At 43.2% G+C, this 18,879-nt stretch overlaps 1 protein-coding gene across 1 annotated transcript; it reads right to left on the minus strand.

The window, feature by feature from the left end:
• Positions 1 to 7,712: 7,712 nt before the first annotated feature.
• LOC106649057 (proline-rich extensin-like protein EPR1) lies at positions 7,713 to 13,303 on the minus strand. Its single transcript, XM_023458151.1, has 3 exons — positions 13,274 to 13,303; positions 12,258 to 12,797; positions 7,713 to 12,158 (listed from the first exon to the last, which is right to left on the minus strand). The coding sequence occupies exons 1-3, from the start codon at positions 13,301 to 13,303 to the stop codon at positions 9,495 to 9,497; spliced, it is 3,234 nt and encodes a 1,077-aa protein (XP_023313919.1). The 3' UTR covers positions 7,713 to 9,494.
• Between the last annotated feature and the right edge of the window lie 5,576 nt (positions 13,304 to 18,879).

The following is an 18,879-nucleotide window of genomic DNA, read 5'->3' on the forward strand; positions in this document are numbered from 1 at the left end:
GTGCCTAGGTACGATCCTATACAACTGGCAGAAGGACTTTCTAAAACGTCATAACTGCGAATATATATTACGCTTTCAAGTTCACAGTTCGTGACATTGAAATCAATCACATATACACGGACTTGCAGCTAGAGAGAGAGATTTTCGCGCGCCTTTGTATAACTCGGCTCAAAAACGTGCAAATTCACACACACAAACGGGTATAAAAGCCTTTAACCGACCATCGCATTCAATTTAAATACTCGACATTGCAGTATTATATACTAAACGCGTGCCGCACACACACAGACATACGGCGCGGACGATCGCACATTTAAAGAGTCCCCTTTAATTAAATAAATCAACGTGTGTAGCGTTGGCCGCCTTGTATATATAAAGACTCGGTCTATTCTCATACACGACACTGCACCGCAGAGCTGCTCATAATACATAGAAGTTACTATTATATTGAATTAATAACGCAAGTGTGCGCAGTTATATATTATAATAAACTCTCACTCTCGCTGCTTCTTTCTCGAAATGCATACCTGCATTATAACAAATTACACGTGCCACCTACGCGCGATTACCACTGATGATCTATGCACATAGCTCAGAGCTGTTGAATGTAATCTTCGAGCTTTTAATATATCCGCGTCGATCGTTATTCTATGCTCGCACGCGGGCACTTGAAAAAAGCTCATTGACGCGTTATAAGGCTGCATACACTTTTTTAACGAATCCGCTTCATCGCGTCGTGTTGATTGTTATTATCGTCGTCATTACCACTCGTGAGAATTATCCACACATACATACACCGACGCGCAGTATGTGTATGTGTCCTTTCTCTTTAACAATTATATCGTTGCTCTTTACTCGCTGTGTGCGTGTGTGTGTGTGTATGTGTGTATGGGCACACACACGATGCACAGGCATTTTTCGTTCTACTTTACGCGTAGCCGTACGTCTGTCTGCATCTTCCTCGAAATCGGTTGCGCGCGCGAGAAGGAAAATTTTCACTTTACGGAGGAGGAGGTCGAGTATAGTCGAAGGAATTTCAAACATGACACGAGCGTGTCTGATCTGCCGTCACGTTTCTCTCTCTGTCTCTCTTTCCCCTTTAATACCTCTAAATATCGCATCTGTGTATTAGCGATCAATCAATTACGCGTATACATACACGTCGTTGGGGATTAATTTTGCGCCGGGGGAGAAGCGAATTTATACACTTTTACTTATTGCCCGATAAAAGTGAGCTCGTCCTGTAAACGTATACGTATACAAGTGCGTATAATATAGACGAGATGCGAAAATATATATTACGATAATCGCTTGTACACATACTACACCTGACGACCGATGACGACGACGACGACGACGATGACTTTCTCCCGCGAGGTCGCTAATTCTAATTTGCTTTGATTATCGCGTGGTGGTGTGCTGCTGCTGATGCATCGGTCGATGATGAAAAACAAGCGCCGCCAGCTGACTGCAAACCATCGCGTTTACCCTGTAATATGCCCGACTCGAGCGCATCACTCACGGGTTATATGTATACACTTGCACGTATATGTCGCTCGTTCGTTCTCGTATATATATAAGAGAGCCAAGTCGAAATGAGGTGACATTTTCAAGGGAAAATGGCGTTTAATGAGGCGTAATATTTCAAAGAGTTCCCCATGTGTTTGTGTATGTGTTGCAGTGCAAAGAAATTTAAATCTCGACGAGGCCGAGCTGCTTTCTTATAAGGCAGAGAGGCGCATTATATTATACACTTTGTTCGTAATGAATGTATACACTTTGAAATATATATCAAGAGTCGTGTCGCACGGCTTGTTTACACCGAATGACGACGAATAATTGAATCTGCGGTCGCGTTCCGTTATTATTATTACACGAACCGTAAGAAATGCTCGACGTCAAATATAGTCGAATAACCAAAAAATTACTATTTAAAATGTTATAAAAAGTATTACCATCAATCGGGTTTGTTTTTCAACCACTTTTGGTACGATAATACCGATTCAAGCTACCACCACTAGATGGCGAGTGCCCTGTTATTTGTAAAACTGCAAGCGACAGAGTAAGGATGATTGTATAAGTCACCGCGCTCAATTTTGAAATCGTTTAGTTAACTGTTTAAAAAGTCGCCATCAAATTTGGAGCATTTCTACCAAGTAAGTTTACTCGTGTACATCGCACGTAACGTACGCGAATGTTATACCGCGAATCTTTCGGAATATACTCGAATTGAAATGGTTAATTTTTTATCTCGCTCCCTTTCTTCATCGAGGTGCTGTGCATTTTGACACCACCGAACTGTAGCACCAAAGCTATCTTCGATCTAGCATAAAATCGCGACCATCTAGCTTGAACCAATTCCGTCGCCATTTAAAATATGATGTACAACATGGATCTATATAAACACTCGCAGAGCCGTGAGCTTGGGCGAAAGTTTCCGATGCATAATCCAAATTCGAGACAACAACGACGACGACGACGACAAAAAATTACTTTCTACCCTCGAGCATTCGACGTGTATGTATAAAATATAACTTGCGCCGACCACGACGATGATGACGATGATGATAGTCTCGAGCACGTGGAAGAAGAGACACCGATCGTTTAATAGACGCGCTGCGTAAACGACCTTCTCTGTGCACGGAGAAAGAGAGTAAAGAAATAAGGTACATAGACTTGACCCAGAGTAACCGTAGCGTGTATGTACGCGAGACAGGAATGGAGGACGTAATTTCCCCTCCGAGGCGCTACCGAGACGCTGGATTCTCTCTCTCTCAACTAAAGTCTCGGCTCTTCGGGCTTTACAATGCAGCATATACGTGCAGTTTGCACAGCTGCGCTATATGCACGCTGTATATGTATATAATACATATAAGAGCGACGTACACTTTTACCTACACAGGATTTCGGAATACGGCATGCGAGCGTTTATTTAAATAATGTTCAAAGTTTGGCGAGATCGCAGCTCCTGATTGTGCGGCCCTATACATGCACCTCGACGATGTTCGTCCTTCCGTACCGCCCGAGCTCGTTGAATGTCACACCGGTACGCGAGCGGCAGATCGCATATTTGCAACTCCTATATCTATGATTACAATGTTAAAAATATTAACGTTGAGATAATTGTAAGAGCTTTTTCCTCCGGGCGGATGAATTCAATTTTGAGGAAAATCATTTCAATCAACGCGTTTGGTTGGATTGGTTAATTTGAATTTAATAACGTTATTGTAAAACTTGTAATGAAAAATGTAAATCTAATTACGACACGTTTGCGTTAGACTATAAATGTATATTGATGAAATTTTTCTCGGCTTTTTCATTGCGAAAATAAGTTTTAGGACATGCGCGACGTTGTGTCCATTAACAAACTTTTTAATAGGAGCTACTGAACCTGCTGAACGCCTGAGATAAATTTCTTTTAAAACCATTTGAGTTAAATAAATATTTTGACTTTACCACTTGCAGATTCACAGATCATGGTACTCGCCATCTAGCGGTGGAAGCTGACTTCAATTATCATTGAATTGTCATACATTTTTTGTATAGTTAAACCAAAAATTAAATTCGTATTACAGCATTAATTTTAAACCCAAATATTTCGATGTAAGTTTAGAATTAAATCATTTTAATTTATTCTTGCATTAAAAATGCAGTAAAGAAAAATCACACTTTTACTTATAGTCATAATATTCATGTAAAGTACTCGAATAAAATTCAATACCGGTTACATCTATTGACCAATTTTACAATAAATTCAAAGAGTTGCTTACAGTGCACGTCTCGAGCTTTTGTTCAATTTTTAACGTGTTTTTTCAACGATAAGTAAAATTATCCGTAATTTTTTGTTTCAGGTGCACGCACGCTTCATAACCAACGGCCAGGGCAAGTCTTTCAAGAAAAACTTGATTACTTAATTTTGCGTGCCTTAAAAAAAAAATAAAAACCTGTTTCGATTTTGCACAAGTGCCGTTGTGCGCAGCTACGTATACAGCTCGAATCAATCATTTCCCGAATAATATATACCGTGTACAAGTGCAGCGCAGCGAAACTTTCTCGAAGAATTTCTGTATCGGCTGCGATCTCGGTGCGAGTACTTCGCAGGGCTCGCTCACTTTTTCGGTTATTTCAGCATATTTTTCAACGCGTGTCTCTCTCTCTGTGCGTGCAAGTGTGTGTGTATGCCTTACATCAAAAATACACGCGTATATACCGTATATACGCGTACCGTATCAGTGCCTCTCGCGCTGCACTTTTGCCCGCAGGGACAACGAATAATATAGACTTTTTCTTTGCTCCTCCTTCTTATATGCGTATACTTACGCTCGCGGATTGCGTTTACCCGAGCGCTCCGATATATGGAAATAAAGTGCGACATCTGCGCCGAGTCGAGAAACTTATTTTTTACTTCTTCTTCTTCTTCTTTCCTTTTTTTATTTCTCAATTCAAATTTACGCAGTCAATAAGGCTTTTTACAATCCATTCGCAGTTTTTTTTCTTTTTCGTGCGTATATATATTAGGGTGGTCCACTTTTTCAAAAATTTTTTGTATCTCGGGGGATCCATCGGAATCAGAAAGTTTGAGGTCTAAAATGAATTTTCCCGTAAACTAGAACTCAAAAAAATGATTTTAGATGGTGTCGATAGATTTTTGAAGTTTAAAAACGCCTTCTAAAAAAGAAGCACAATCGGGTTAGCATTCGATTTATTTCAAACTCTGTTTAGAGTGTAAAAATAATCTTGACAATACAATTTCTTATGTGTTTTTGTCTGCAGAATCGAATGCCGTAGTCAGTTTTAACCTAGGAGCACAATTTCATTCAAAAAAATACACTTTTTCGATCGTTCTTTTTCGCAAATTCCGCAAAGTTCATTTTCGAGCGAGTGGCAAATGAACAGAAAAAATCTAGAAAATTTTTTGACACCACCAAAATTTAGGATTTTTTATGACGAATTCAATGGTATAAATTAGTATACACTTTGAAATTATTCTAATGCAGAAAAATACAACTTTATCCCACAAACGATATTAAGAAAATGGAAAAATGAAAAATTATATTCGTTTCTTCAAGAAAATGGCTGAGTATAATCACTCATGAAAAAAATTGCATGCAAGTATCTGATAGGTTTTTTTCTCACCTTTCCAACGCCGGTTTCATAAGTTAAAAATTCGTAAGATTCACTGACATACAGCTATTTTTGTAAGATGCATTTTTTAGGCTTAAAATTCAATAATTCTGAGCAAGCTCTATTCATTAAAAAACCTGCGAAGCAGAATTTAAGCTAAAAAAATGCATCTTACAAAAATAGCTGCATCTCAGCGAATCTTGCGAATTTTTAACTTCTGAAACCGGCGTCGGAAAGGTGAGAAAAAAACCTATCAGACAATTTCATGCAATTTTTTCCATAATTGATTCTACTTAGCCATTTCCTGGAAAAAACTAATACACTTTTCGATTTTTCAATTTTTCGTAATGTCGTTTTTTGGGATAAAGTTGTATTTTTCTGCATTAAAATAATTTCAAAGTGTATACTCATTTATACCATTGGATTCGTCATAAAAAATCCTAAATTTTGGTGGTGTCAAAAAATTTTCTAGATTTTTTCTGTTCATTTGCCACTCGCTCGAAAATGAACTTTGCGAAAAAGAACGATCGAAAAAGTGTATTTTTTTGAATGAAATTGTACTCCTAGGTCAAAACTGACTACGGCATTCGATTCTGCAGACAAAAACACATAAGAAATTGTATTGTCAAGATTATTTTTACACTCTAAACAGAGTTTGAAATAAATCGAATGATAGCCCGATTTTGCTTCTTTTTTAGAGCGCGTTTTTAAACTTCAAAAATCCATCGACACCATCTGAAATCATTTTTTTGAGTTCTAGTTTACGGGAAAATTCATTTTAGACCTCAAACTTTCTGATTCCGATGGATCCCCCGAGATACAAAAAATTTTTGAAAAAGTGGACCACCCTAATATATATAGGCATTCCCCACGCGTATACACCGATCCTTTTTTTTTCCTCCGCTTCCTCGCTCAAATTTGGAGAGAAAGCGATGAGCAGAAAAAGCAATTCCCCATTTATACGCGTGCTTGATTGAGTGAGAGTTTTGCTGCGCTCGCTTGTTTTGCGGTACTACCTATACAGTTTGTACGCAATGCGAATAGTCGTGTGGCTTTCGCGCGCGAGTATATTTTCGTCTAATCGGTCGGTGTCTCTCTCTCTCTCGTTATTAAAATGAATCGAAACGTATATAATATACAATATCCGATATATTAATTAACATAATTCGCTGGCAGGAAAAAAATTTATACGTTGACCTTGAAAATTACTAACTTTTACGATTGTTCCGTGCGGCGAACGATCGGTATAATAAGCACACGTAAGATATATATACACACGGCCAGTTATGAATTTATGACGACTGCAAGAGAATTGAAGAAGGCGCGAATTTCTCTCGTTCGCGGATAAGACCCCCCGATACGAACCAATCAAAATTACGAACGTGAAAGTGAACGACGAGAGAGGGACGATAATTTCACACGTCAAGTTCGTAGTCCCCCCGGCTGTATAACACACAGGTGTAATAAGGCTGTTTGCTTTCTATAAATAAATTGATTGAAAAATTCCACGAATCGAGTCGCGCAAGTGTACGTTCTTTACAACAAAAAAAAATTAACGCGCACCCGCATCTCTCGGCATTCGAAATATTTCTCGTGTTTCACGAAAATTTGCGTGTACCACGCGGTCGCATTTTGGGACATACGTAATTATACCTCGAGCAGATTAAACGAGTTTTTGCCCGTTAACTTTCGATTCCTTCTCTGGGCATGTGTACATAGGATGCGGGCGTTAAACTCGAGCGACGCGGAAGCAATCCAAAAGTGCATTTATCGGAGAGCTCGAATTCGGGGCCTTTACTTCTCGCCGTGCGCATTATCTTTGTAAATTATGTCGTTTATTTTTTACCCTTCCCCCCCGCTTTATTCCTTGTAAAATTAATACGTCAGAAATTGCTCGAATGTAATAATGCCAAATCGTTTATCATAATGAACGTGTAAAGTTATGTCAGATATAGCAGTTTCCCCTCCCGTTCCGGTACAACAATTAGAGAGAGAGAGAGAGACAGAGAGCGAGCAATAATAAGCGCTGATTCGAGCGCGGTGTTAAGCAGCGAAGTCTCTCATTAGGTTAACTATTAAACTCAATCATCATTATCACCTGCCCCCCTCCCTCTTGTAGTGCGTCCTCTTGACACAGGTCGATCGTTTAGCTCTTGAATTATAATAATATACACGCGTATTTCGTCCCTGCGCGAACGAAAAGTACCGGTTAAAGAGGAAAAACAACGATACGGATTTTCCGCGGCAGGTGGGGAATGGTAGTGCGAATAAAGTGCAAAGAGATGTTTCTTTCTTTTTTTTTCTCTTTATGTATATATACAGTCATATATGATATATTTACATGCGTATGATGGCGCACAATGTGTATTACAGCTCGAGCAGCGTATACGCAGCTACACAACACATTTACGCGTCGATACTTTATATCCAACGAGAGAAATTCGCGTCGCAGGGAGAGGCGACATCGATCGCTCGTTGGATATAACGATATTATTTATTTATTTATTTATTTTTATAAAAAATGGTAATAATTTTTTTTTCAGTACATCCTACTTCTTCTTAGTTAAAAAATACATGGTCTCTTTAAACATGAAAAAACAAAATACATATACCGTCGAACGCTTTCATTATTATGGCTTATAAGAGTGTGCAGTCACTGTACAATTGTGGTGATAATTGCATTCGTTTACACGTTTATATTGATAGATGTACAAACGGAGTAAAAACATTTTTTCCATCGAAGTTACAATATATATCTCAAAAACAAAAAAAAAACAACAAAAAAAGATGCGAAAAACACAGACATCGACACGTTGCATTTGTATGTCATGTAATTCTATTGATCTGCGACGTACGTACTACATGTATCGTAATTATTATTTAAATTGTAATTCTTGACTCTGTCCCCGGGTCCGAGTTTCCACCCCCGGCCCGAGGTCCATTTACATTTATTAAATTAACCTTATTAATATATTTTATATGTACGGACGGTTATGCGCTCTCCCACTCATCCATCACACTTTTACACGACACAAAAAAGTAATACAAAAAAAACCTTTTTTTTTTTAATACATTTTTCAGTAACACCAACACTCGATACAATGATAACAAAGTAATAATAATAATAATAATGATAGTAATAAATTCAAGGCGGGAGTTAGAGAGAAAGAGACTTTTTAAAGATACGCTACGTATGGTTGAACGAAAATTCTCATACGCGAAAAAAGACAAAAAAAAAACAATGTAACAACTTCGGCGAAAAGCACTTTTTAACCAAATGACCTTAATAAGTACTTAAATTAATTAAAAGTCATAGTCACAATGGAACCTGAAAAAAGATGCTATCTACGTATGTAAAATCGAAGCCCCGACTCTACTGTATACGGCGTACATATACCACTGCATATAATCTGATGGTGTAAATTTTCCCCCCGCGAGTTTGGATAATGCGACGCTTTAGCACTAGCATATGAACGTGGGCACACACATAATGTACCATTTGTCTTCGGTCCATCGATGATATTTGTGTCAAGATCGCGACACGATTTCTCGCGACCGGCGCTCATGGAAAGTATACATACATACATACGAGAGAGAAAAAGGAGGAGGAGAAGGAGGAGGACAGCAACCCACGAGAGGTCAGCGTCACTTTCGTCGAGTCGGTGCCTCTGGCCGAGAGAAAGAGAGTCTCCTCTCTCGCGTATATATAAAGTAAGTATACTCCGTGCGCTCGCGCGTGTGTGTATCCACATTCACGTGACTCTCAACAATCTTCGAGCTCCTTAATATTTACTGTAAGATCGTGAGAGTGAAATGTGCGCAGGCAGCAGCATCCCGAAGCAGAAGAGAAGATTCCCTCTTTCAACTTTCACCTCTCTTTTGCTTAGAGGCGATTGTTTTATGTCAAAGGGAAAATGCACTAATAAATCAGCACTCCAACTGCGCGGGTATATATATACATATAGCCAGCAGTATACGTACGGCCTCTCTTGCATTCGACTAATAACATCAATATTTTGCTTCTTCCAATTAATTGAATGATCTCTCTCTCTCTCTTGGCGAGATGATGATTTTCATCTCTTTCATTGCTGATACTACACAGACACACACATATATTATACTCTGAATATAAATGGCTAAAATCCGTACAAATCATTCGTTTATTTTTCTTCTTCTTTTTTTTTTCAATGGCACTTTCACTGAAAATTTTCTACGAGAGACTATTATTACCGGGCATCGATCAATCGAGTCAAGCTCGATGATACCTTCCCCCTATATAACGATTAGAATCTTTCGATGTTATCCCCGCTTTTGATTGCACTTTGTGTAAAAAAAAATCTACAAACTAGCTCCTATTGTGTTGCCCGGCTTTACGATGATTTCATATTTTCCGTGCTGTCCTTATCGCTCGACGCGATCTCCTCTTGTTTCTCGCCGCTCGTTCCTGCCTGGCCGAGAAAGACCATAACCTGATCGACGTTGCTGCTCGACGCGCTCGAATCTTGGTCGGACGTCGACGATTTCTGCTGCTGCTGCTGCTGCTCGGCGGACTCTCCCTGGTTCGTCACGACGGACGACGAGCTGGCGGCGTGCGACAAGTCGTAGCCCGACTGTTGGGGCACGCCCTGCAGCTCGATCTGGGCGCCGTCGGGCTGCTGCTCGATCGCCGCCAGGATGTTCTGCAGCAGACCATTGGATAGGATCTGCTCGTGCCTGATGTCGCCGTTGCCGTTGGAGCCGTCGGCGTTGAAGTGACCGTCCGCGGCCTGAATCTGCAGGGTGTAGGTGCCCTGCGATCCTTGAATCTGGAAACCGTCGTTGTTGGCTTGCTGCGTCAGAGCCAGGGCCTGCTGGCCCTCTTGCGAGGACAGATACTGCGCGGAATCGATCTCGCTGGACTTGACGATGTTCTTGGCCTCGCCGTAACCTTGAGCCGTCAGGGCGGCCGTGAGCTGTTCGGCGGTCAGACCGTCGTAATTGCCCGACAGCGAGTTCTGACTGTTGACGTCGGAAAATTCCGATTGTTGTTGTTGCTGCTGCTGATTATTATTGTCAGCGGTCACGGCTTGGACACCAGATTGATCGGGTGCTCCGAAGTTGTCTGCGCTAACTATCGGATTGCCGTAGCTGTCTTTGGGCTGGTCGTGGCTGCCGCTGCTCTGCTGCTGCTGGGGATGCTGCTGCAATTCCAGCTCGCTGACGTTGGGCATCGAGTAGGCGCTCTGCGAGTCTCCCACGTGATCGTTGTTACTCTGCTGATGATAAATCGAGGGGGTGTTGGTGTCGCAATCGTTGACACCTTGGACGGCCACCGAGCCAACGGAGGCAGCCAGATGCGAGTCCAGCGAGTTGTAGGAGTTGCCACCTCCGGCCTGAGAATTGTAATTACCGAAGCCCGACTGAGATCCGAAATTGCTGTTCGACTTGCCCAAGAATTCCGGATGAGCGGCGAGGAAGTTCTGCGATCCGAAGAACGCCACGGACGACTGCGAGACGGGGTAGACCTGCTGATTGGCTGATGGTGGCGCGTACGTGTTTTGCGGATTGCTGTAGATACCCTTGGGAATGGAGTCTCTGAATTGAGTCGGTGGGCGGCGAGGTGGAGTGAACACGCTGTGCGGCGCCGGTGGGAACGGTCCGCGACGCAGTCCTTTGCGATTGAATCGGTTGAAGTAGTTGTTGCCACCTCCTTGAGCGAAGGCGGGTGCGTTGTAACCTCCCGATGGAGCTGGCAGCTGCTGAATCGACAAGTCGTTGAACGAGGGTGGAGCGTAAGAGTTGCCCGGTCTTCCGCCGTTGGGGGCCAGGTGATAGCCGCTCTTGACTACGGCCAAGTTGTCGGTGTGCAAGCCGAGTTGTTCACCGAAACCGATGTTGTTGGAGTCGATCGGTCCCTGATTGTTGTGCAGCGGCTCGAATTGAGGTAGATCCGGTGGTGGCAGTCCATCGCCGTCGTGCGTCTTGGTACTTTGAGATACGGTGGACTTCAAATTGTGATCCTCTGGATTGTTCAGTGGAGTGCCGTAGGAATCGCTCGGTACCTTGGGATCGGAAATAATTTGAATCGGTGTGGGGATGTACTGTTGTTTCGGTGCGGCGAAATTATCGGTGATGATGGTCGATGGTGGGAACGACGGTTGCTGCTGTTGAGGCGGTGGTGGACCGTACTCGTTGGCTGGTGGGCCGTATTGGTTCTGTGGGAGCGACGGCTGCTGCTGTGGTGGCGGTGGACCATATTCGTTGGCTGGTGGGCCGTACTGTTGTTGAGGCTGCTGTTGTGGCGGTGGTGGACCATACTCGTTAGCCGGAGGACCATATTGCTGTTGAGGTAGTGACGGTTGCTGTTGGGGTGGTGGTGGGCCGTACTCGTTGGCTGGTGGACCGTACTGCTGTTGAGGTAGCGATGGTTGTTGTTGCGGTGGAGGGGGACCGTACTCATTAGCAGGTGGACCATATTGTTGTTGCGGAAGCGATGGCTGCTGTTGGGGTGGCGGTGGTGGTGGACCGTATTCTTGATGCGGTCTCGACGGAGGTGGTCCGTAAGTTTGCTGCGGTTTCGAGGGTGGCCCGTACTGTTGTCTAGGAGGGAACGACGGCTGCGACGGTGGCGGCGGTGGACCGTACTCGTCGGTCGGTGGCCTGAAACTTTGCCTGGGAGGGAACGACGGCTGGGACGGTGGAGGTGGTGGACCATACTCGTCACTCGGTGGGCCGTACTGCTGTTGAGGCAGTGCCGGCTGTGATGGTGCTGGCGGTGGTCCGTACTCCTGATGAGGTTGAGATTCGGGGGGTCCGTACTCGTTGGACGGAGCGGACGGTGGAGGACCGTAGCTATCGGATGGTCTTTGGGCTTGACCAGCGATCGGTTGCCATCCGTCGTACTTGATTTCCGGCGGAGTCGGAGGAGCCGCTACACCGGGTGGTGGCGGAGGCGGTGGACCGTACAGATCGTTGTTCGGTGCACCGTATTGCTGTTGCGGAAGAGACGGTTGGGATTGTTGCGGTGGCGGTCCATACGTGTCGTGTGGTTTCGGCTGGAAATCAACGATAGACTGTTTTGTTGGAGGCCCATACGTCTCGACGGTAAGGGGTATCTTTACCGGAACGTCGTACTGGGGCGCGGGAGAACTCACCTTGGGCGGTCCGTACTCCGGCTTGGGAGGACCGTACTGCGGTTTCGGCGGCCCGTACTGGGGCTTGGGAGGCCTCTGGGGCCTGGACGGTGGGCCGTATTGCGGCTTAGGCGGACCGTACTGCGGCTTGGGCGGCCTCTGCGGTGGACCGTACTGCGGTTTCGGCGGCCCGTACTGCGGTTTGGGCTTGCTCGGCGGTCCGTACTGCGGTTTCGGTGGACCGTACTGCGGCTTGGGCTTGCTCGGCGGTCCGTACGACGAGAACGGGATGGGTGCGTTGCTGCGCGGCGGCGGCTGCTCCGCCGGCGGCGCGTCGTACACCTGCTGCGGCTGGACGCCCGTCAGCTCGGGCGGTCCGTAGACCGGCTTCGGACCGCTGTATCTGGAACTGGGCGGTGGCAGGTACGAGTCGCTTATTCTGTCCTCGGCCGCGACCAAGTCGTCCTTTGTGTCGTCGATCTCTTGGGTCGACTGTTTGTTGCTCGCTTCCGCGGCTATTTGTTGATTCAACAGGAGAACGCATAGTAGCGTCACCGACAACTGTAACAAGAAAAAATAAGATATTAAAATCGGATATCAATAACGTTTTTTTAAAAAGAAGTAAATACAACAAGTTAAGAGCCGAATTCACTCGTGCAAAATTCTAATGCGTGTAAATGCATCCCCAATTATGGTACGTGCGACTTTATCAAAGGCCGTGAGAAAGTATGTTAAGCATCTGTATGCGAGCATATTTAGGCACGCGAGGCGAAATATATAGCATGAAGAGAGAGAGAAACGAGAGAGAAGCTCCTAGTCGCGGATAAATTATGTAAACTTGCATGTGCATCGCTCGAGTGCACCCAGGCCAATTCTCGCATGCATATCCCCGTGCTTTATGATATTCTGCCAAGATGTTATTCCAGTGCGCAGATCATCGCGCAGCGCAAAAATTTGAAGTATCGAGAAAATTTGCCATTTTCACCATCGATAATTGTACAAAAACACGTGTCTTTTTTATACGGCGCATTTCTTACTTTTGCTACGGCGATCAGATTTATCGGCATAATTCCGTACATTACAACCAATAAAATAAACCGTAGCCGCGCGCAAATATAGAAAGTACAATTACGACGGGTATTAGATCAAAAGCATCGAACGCTTGAGCATATTTATCGATGATATCCCGAAGGAAAAAGAAACCGACGACGAGCTGTGTGTGTATGTGCGCCATGGCATAATATATTGTGACGACAATGCAAAAACACGAACTTGTCAACGCATCGAAAGAAGAAGAGCCGAGCACGACGATCGGCGCACACACACACACTGCAGAAAGGCACGCTATTATTATAGAGAGTCGGAAATATTTATGTATAGAAGATAGCCGTGGCAAGAATAACATAATAACTCGCGAGAGTATATCATAGAGGCGCGCGTACTTTCTCCGCTCGTCTCTGAATTGTAAAAAAGGACGATTGTCTGCGTGTGTATGTACGTGTATGTGCGAGTGAGTTTTCAATCGGACGTACGACTGAGAAGAGATGTGTGTGTATGCGTCTGTGCATCTTTCACCGATGGATCTCGCTTGCATCTTTTTTTTTTATCTGTCTCTCTGTCAGACTTACACGTCGCTGTTAACAGTGGTACACACGAGCGCTGATAATTACGGCCGAGCTGCCAGACCCATTGTATTCTAATTCGTCAAATTGATTATTTCTTCCTTTTTTTTGTTTTGTAAATCGCGACACGACTATCGACCGACGCGTCCAGCGTATACAATTTAATTTAATCAGTGTGTCACCTATTTATAAGTATCTCCGATTGAAGTTTTTCTCTTCTTCCTTTTACAAATGATTAATTAATCACTAATCAGCCAACGAGCGAGAAGAGAGTTTATCCGCCGAGTACGGTTGTGTACGAATTTTACATGAGATATCGGCGAAAACGAGGTAAAAACAATCTCGCGCGCGATTTCCAAGATTCTCGAAACGCGATTTATTCATTGTCTCTCTCTCTCTCTTAATGCGGTGAAAGCCAAGTGCGCGACAGACGCGTTCGACTGCAAAATTCATATTATTTAATATTTCCAACGATTATGCGCGCCCCGGCGTAAACCATTTTCCAAGGCGACTCCTGGTATAATCTTATTACATTAATTACTCAGAACTAGGACAGAACAGAACAACAACGAGTTGTTGTTGGTTGACAAAAATTAATAAATAAAATAATAATCAAAAAATAGAACAATCGTTTCTAACGTAGGAGCGATATGAACATTTCACGAGCGCATCGCGCGGAGACATCAAAACGATGAGATAGAGAAACATATATTATATATACGATAATAATGCACGTATATACATATATGATTCAGAGCGAAATAGCAGCAGCAGCTCGAGACGAAAACTTGCGAAACGTTATTCCACAATGCCTTTACGACCGTGGCAATATAAGTATTACTCAATCGGGGACGTTTACACAGACACACACTCGCGCTGGAAATAAGAAGCACTCAAGTTCGCGAAATGTACCAGACGTGTATACAACACATATATACACAAAAACACAGACACACTATTGTGGCACTTCCATATGTATACATACGTATACACACCACGTGAATCTTCGAGCCTCTCTGTACATAGGCGCCGCGAGGCTACTGTTCTAATTCAGCATTGAATTGCCTAACAAGGTGGCCGATTACTTACTTTTTCGATTCTATCAGATCTCCTACATCGGTATGTAAGCTGCTGCTTGACTCATGTCTGTGTTGTGTTTGTGTGTGAGACAGAGTCTACTTACACGTGGTATGTATAATACCTTTATAGATACATTGTTATAAACGCGGTTACACTCGCTGAGAAATGCTTGACGACGACGACGACAACAAAAAAATCGCGACTACCCGCAGAGAGAGAGACCCAAATTTGTAATTTAAATCAGCTCGGCTGGATGTTAATAATAATAAAATTTTTATTACGCTTTACGAAATTAACATTAGCATAAAACCCAACCTCGTTGTAGTTTTCTTTTCGTTCGTACAGATACGATATTGCATTACACGTACAGGCCAGATCCTCTCCGCATCGGCGTAGGCAATAGAGAGAGAGAGAGACAGATAGAAAAAAATAGAAGTTATGGAAAATTCATTGTGAAACGTACTGCGCGCGCGAGCATTCAAATAGTTTTAAATATGATGATATTGTCGAAAGAGGCAATTATTCTTTATTTTTTATTTTTACATCGTTTAGCCACACCGCTCGCTGCTGCTGCTGTGGCTTACGGGCCTTTGCTTTTATTATTTCTCATTATGTCCGACGATTCCGTTTACGATCGCGAGTGAAAAAACCGCGAGAGAGAGAAAAATTCCGAAACTATTTGGCCATCGCGCGCACGTGTAGGCAGGCAGGCAGGCTCACACAGTGTATGCAACGCGCGAAAACGAAAATATATAACTCGCGCAAGATGCATCGCGGAGAGTCCAATTAGCCGACACAAATCTGCCTCCATAAATCCCAACGAATCGTGGATAAAAAAGAAGGAGAGAAGGAGCTCTACAGATATATATATATAGGTGAAACACGCGAGAGTATGTGTGTGTGTGTGTGTGTGTGTGTGCGGAAGGCACAAGATAAATTCGCACAAAAATCAACAATTACAGAGTCACGAATTCGCGTGTCGAGCCGATATTATAACAGGAAGTGCTATACGCTGCGCACATACACATACACTTTCCAAATCACGAGTTACATATTACCGAGCAGCAGCGGAATGAGAGGGAGAGAGAGACGCTCGGATGACGCCGATGATGATGAGCTTTGATTGCGACGCGCACATACATACATACATACATTACGAATAATAATACGCGCGCGCGGAACAGTCGCGCAAACAATGGGATATCTAAAAAATTATATTATATTGTTTATTATGCATATCTGATGCACTATTAAATACCTCATTGTGTGTTCAACTAGGCATGCTGCCGCGCGAGAGCGGAGTACATCCATTCCGCGCCGAGCACCGATATAGAGACGGACGACGACGCCACCGTTGCCGCGATTGAAACGACTCAATTAATTATGTTATTTATTAGCGCAATACACAGTCGGCTAATGCGCGATGATTATATCGTTCATTTCATGCGATTAACAGGGGTATTATCAATAGGGCGATGATTTATCGCGGCGAAACGATCGACGCGAATAAATAAATAAATAATTTGAAAATAAGAGCGAAATTAATCGAGTAGTATCCCTGGTAGAAATGCTCGATATTTTATTAATGTTATGGGAAGATTTTTGGCCATAGAATATTTTATTTCACACTTTGACGAAGTGGTCAGACTCAGGTAGTAGAGCCGTGCTGTGACTTATACAATTATTTTGAATTTACCACTTGCAGATTTCACAAATGACGGTACTCGCCATCTAGTGGCGGAGACGTAAAATAGTATGATGGTAATTAAAGTGGATGGAAAATGATTATTAATTATGCATTATACATTATTAATATTTAGTATTTCTACCAAGGTATATGGGTCCGATTGGCTATGTATAGGTTTTCATTTCCCCCTCTCGACAATCTCGTTGTTGTTTTTTTCCTCCTTTTTTCGGCGTAATTTTTTTCTCGTGCGATTAAACTTTTCGCGTGTACGACATAACTTTGATAAACTCCGAACTTCTCTGCCACGCGTGTACACGCCCTCCCGCGAGTCGGAAAATGTACGCGCACATATTGACCCGGCTGTGTGGTAGCAGTGCAATACTACTACTAGCGGTGCAGTGGCGGTGCAGTGCAGTGCACGTGTGCAAGCGAGCCACGCCGCTCTATGCAAATTCTTATCCCACTTTTTCCTTTTTTTTTTTTTGAAAAAATAAAGGGAAAGAGATGAAAAACGAGAGGGTAGGGTAAAAAAAATTTTTTTTTCCTTCCTCCACCCTCGCGTCGTCTGGGACGTAGTAGGTCAAAACGTGTGTATTTGCCGCGTGTGTGTATATAATTTTATATTTGTATAAAGCTCAGCCAGTCTGGCGGTCTATATAACTCATGAATAGTCATACACTCGTATACGGCGATAATCACGCGTCTACCCCTGCTATATATACGTACGTACGTACGTACACGTAAACGAAGGAGAAAAAAAACATAAAAAACTATGTGTGCTGCACACACAGCGTCACGCGCGCATAATTCAAAATGCCTGGCGGGTATTTTAAATACTTTCATCTTGCTCTCCTTTTAACTTTTCTTATCGTCTTCGTTGGTCGATTATATTATTAATATTACTTTTTTGCCCCCAACGGTGTAACACGCACACGTGTGCACGTGCAGCTCGTATTATATACCCTCTATAATATCTCGATTTTGCGAACACGTAATTCCGATTTTGGTTTCTCCCCTCTTGTCTTATAAATAAACTACCGAGGTGATTATAGCGCGATATATCCACGCGAAACAATGATATCAATCGGGTAACAAAAAAGTAAAAAAGGTTATTTATCGACAGCGCGCATACAGTCAGTGATTTCACTTGGTATTCGTCGAGATGTCCCGAGAAAAACAGCAAGAGAGAGAGAGAAAGAGATGTACCTTGTTTATACTATATATAAAAGAGAAAACATCGCGAGTACACACCGGTGTCATCGCACTACGCTCCTAATGCTCGGCTGTGTACACTGCGAGCCGTATAGACTGTGCGCAGCAGCGAGAGAGGATTTCACCTCATGAAATGCAGAGCGCAAAAGAGTCGACGACTCGACTCGACGAGAGAGAACTCCTTCGCTAATATGCCCGGCTCAAAAGGATATAGCCGCATACGAGCCTGTATGTAATTTAATACGTAGATTTTTTTGAATAACAAAAAAAATTCACGTGTATATTGCAACAAATTATCACAAACGTACTGATAATATCCTTATAATAGAACGCCGCGAACGAATTAAGTAATTACTCGGGCACGCGCCAGTGAGAGAGCGAGCAAGTAGCTATTATGGTCGTTTACAGGCTATTTACGATGGCAAATATTCAAATAAACTGCGTATATAAACACACTCGCATTTTACTTTCTATAATACCCGTTTCCAGTCGACTGCTCGCTTGCTTACTCGCTCGCTTGCTCGCCACCTGATTATATTTCCTACTCTCGTATTACTTAATATCATGTAATTTTCCGAACGCGATGTTACACGCACACACACTTGATACTTTGCGCGCGTGAATTTTCTCTCGCTCGAGTTAACGATAGCTAAAAAAAGAGCAAAGCGTCCCAATAAAACACGCTTCTTCCTTCTTCTTCTGCTTCTATTTTTTTTTTCCAAACTCATTTGCAGATCCTTAACCGCGTTTTTCCCGTAACTTTCCCCACCTTTTGTAAAGCAGCTAAAGAGCGAAAAATTTCCATTTTTAAATATTCCGCGAAACTGTGTGCAGCAGCAACTCCCGCGACTGCAGTGGCATGTTCTCTCTCTCTCTCTTGCGCGCGCGCGAAAAATACAAACTTGGCCTACTTCGTAGAGACCCACACACATATAATACTCTGAACCGAAAAAAGTATATACATTATACGTCCGAATGCCAAGCTCTAGTCTCGCTGAAAAACAAAAAAAAAATGGGGGGAAAACCGCTTCATTTCGTGGGT

This window comes from Trichogramma pretiosum, unplaced genomic scaffold, assembly GCF_000599845.2.
Source record: "Trichogramma pretiosum strain Unisexual culture from Peru unplaced genomic scaffold, Tpre_2.0 scaffold17, whole genome shotgun sequence".
In the NCBI taxonomy this organism is placed as follows: Eukaryota; Metazoa; Arthropoda; class Insecta; order Hymenoptera; family Trichogrammatidae; genus Trichogramma; species Trichogramma pretiosum.

Bases quoted from the DNA above. Each gene is read 5' to 3' on its own strand.
- LOC106649057 (XM_023458151.1), bottom strand. From the start codon at position 13,303: ATGCCGATAAATCTGATCGCCGTAGCAAAA. The intron at 12,798-13,273 runs GTAAGAAATGCG...TTCTTGTTACAG, and splicing joins ATCTGATCGCCGTAGCAAAA to TTGTCGGTGACGCTACTATG. The intron at 12,159-12,257 runs GTGAGTTCTCCC...GTTGATTTCCAG, and splicing joins CGGAGTACGGACCGCCCAAG to CCGAAACCACACGACACGTA.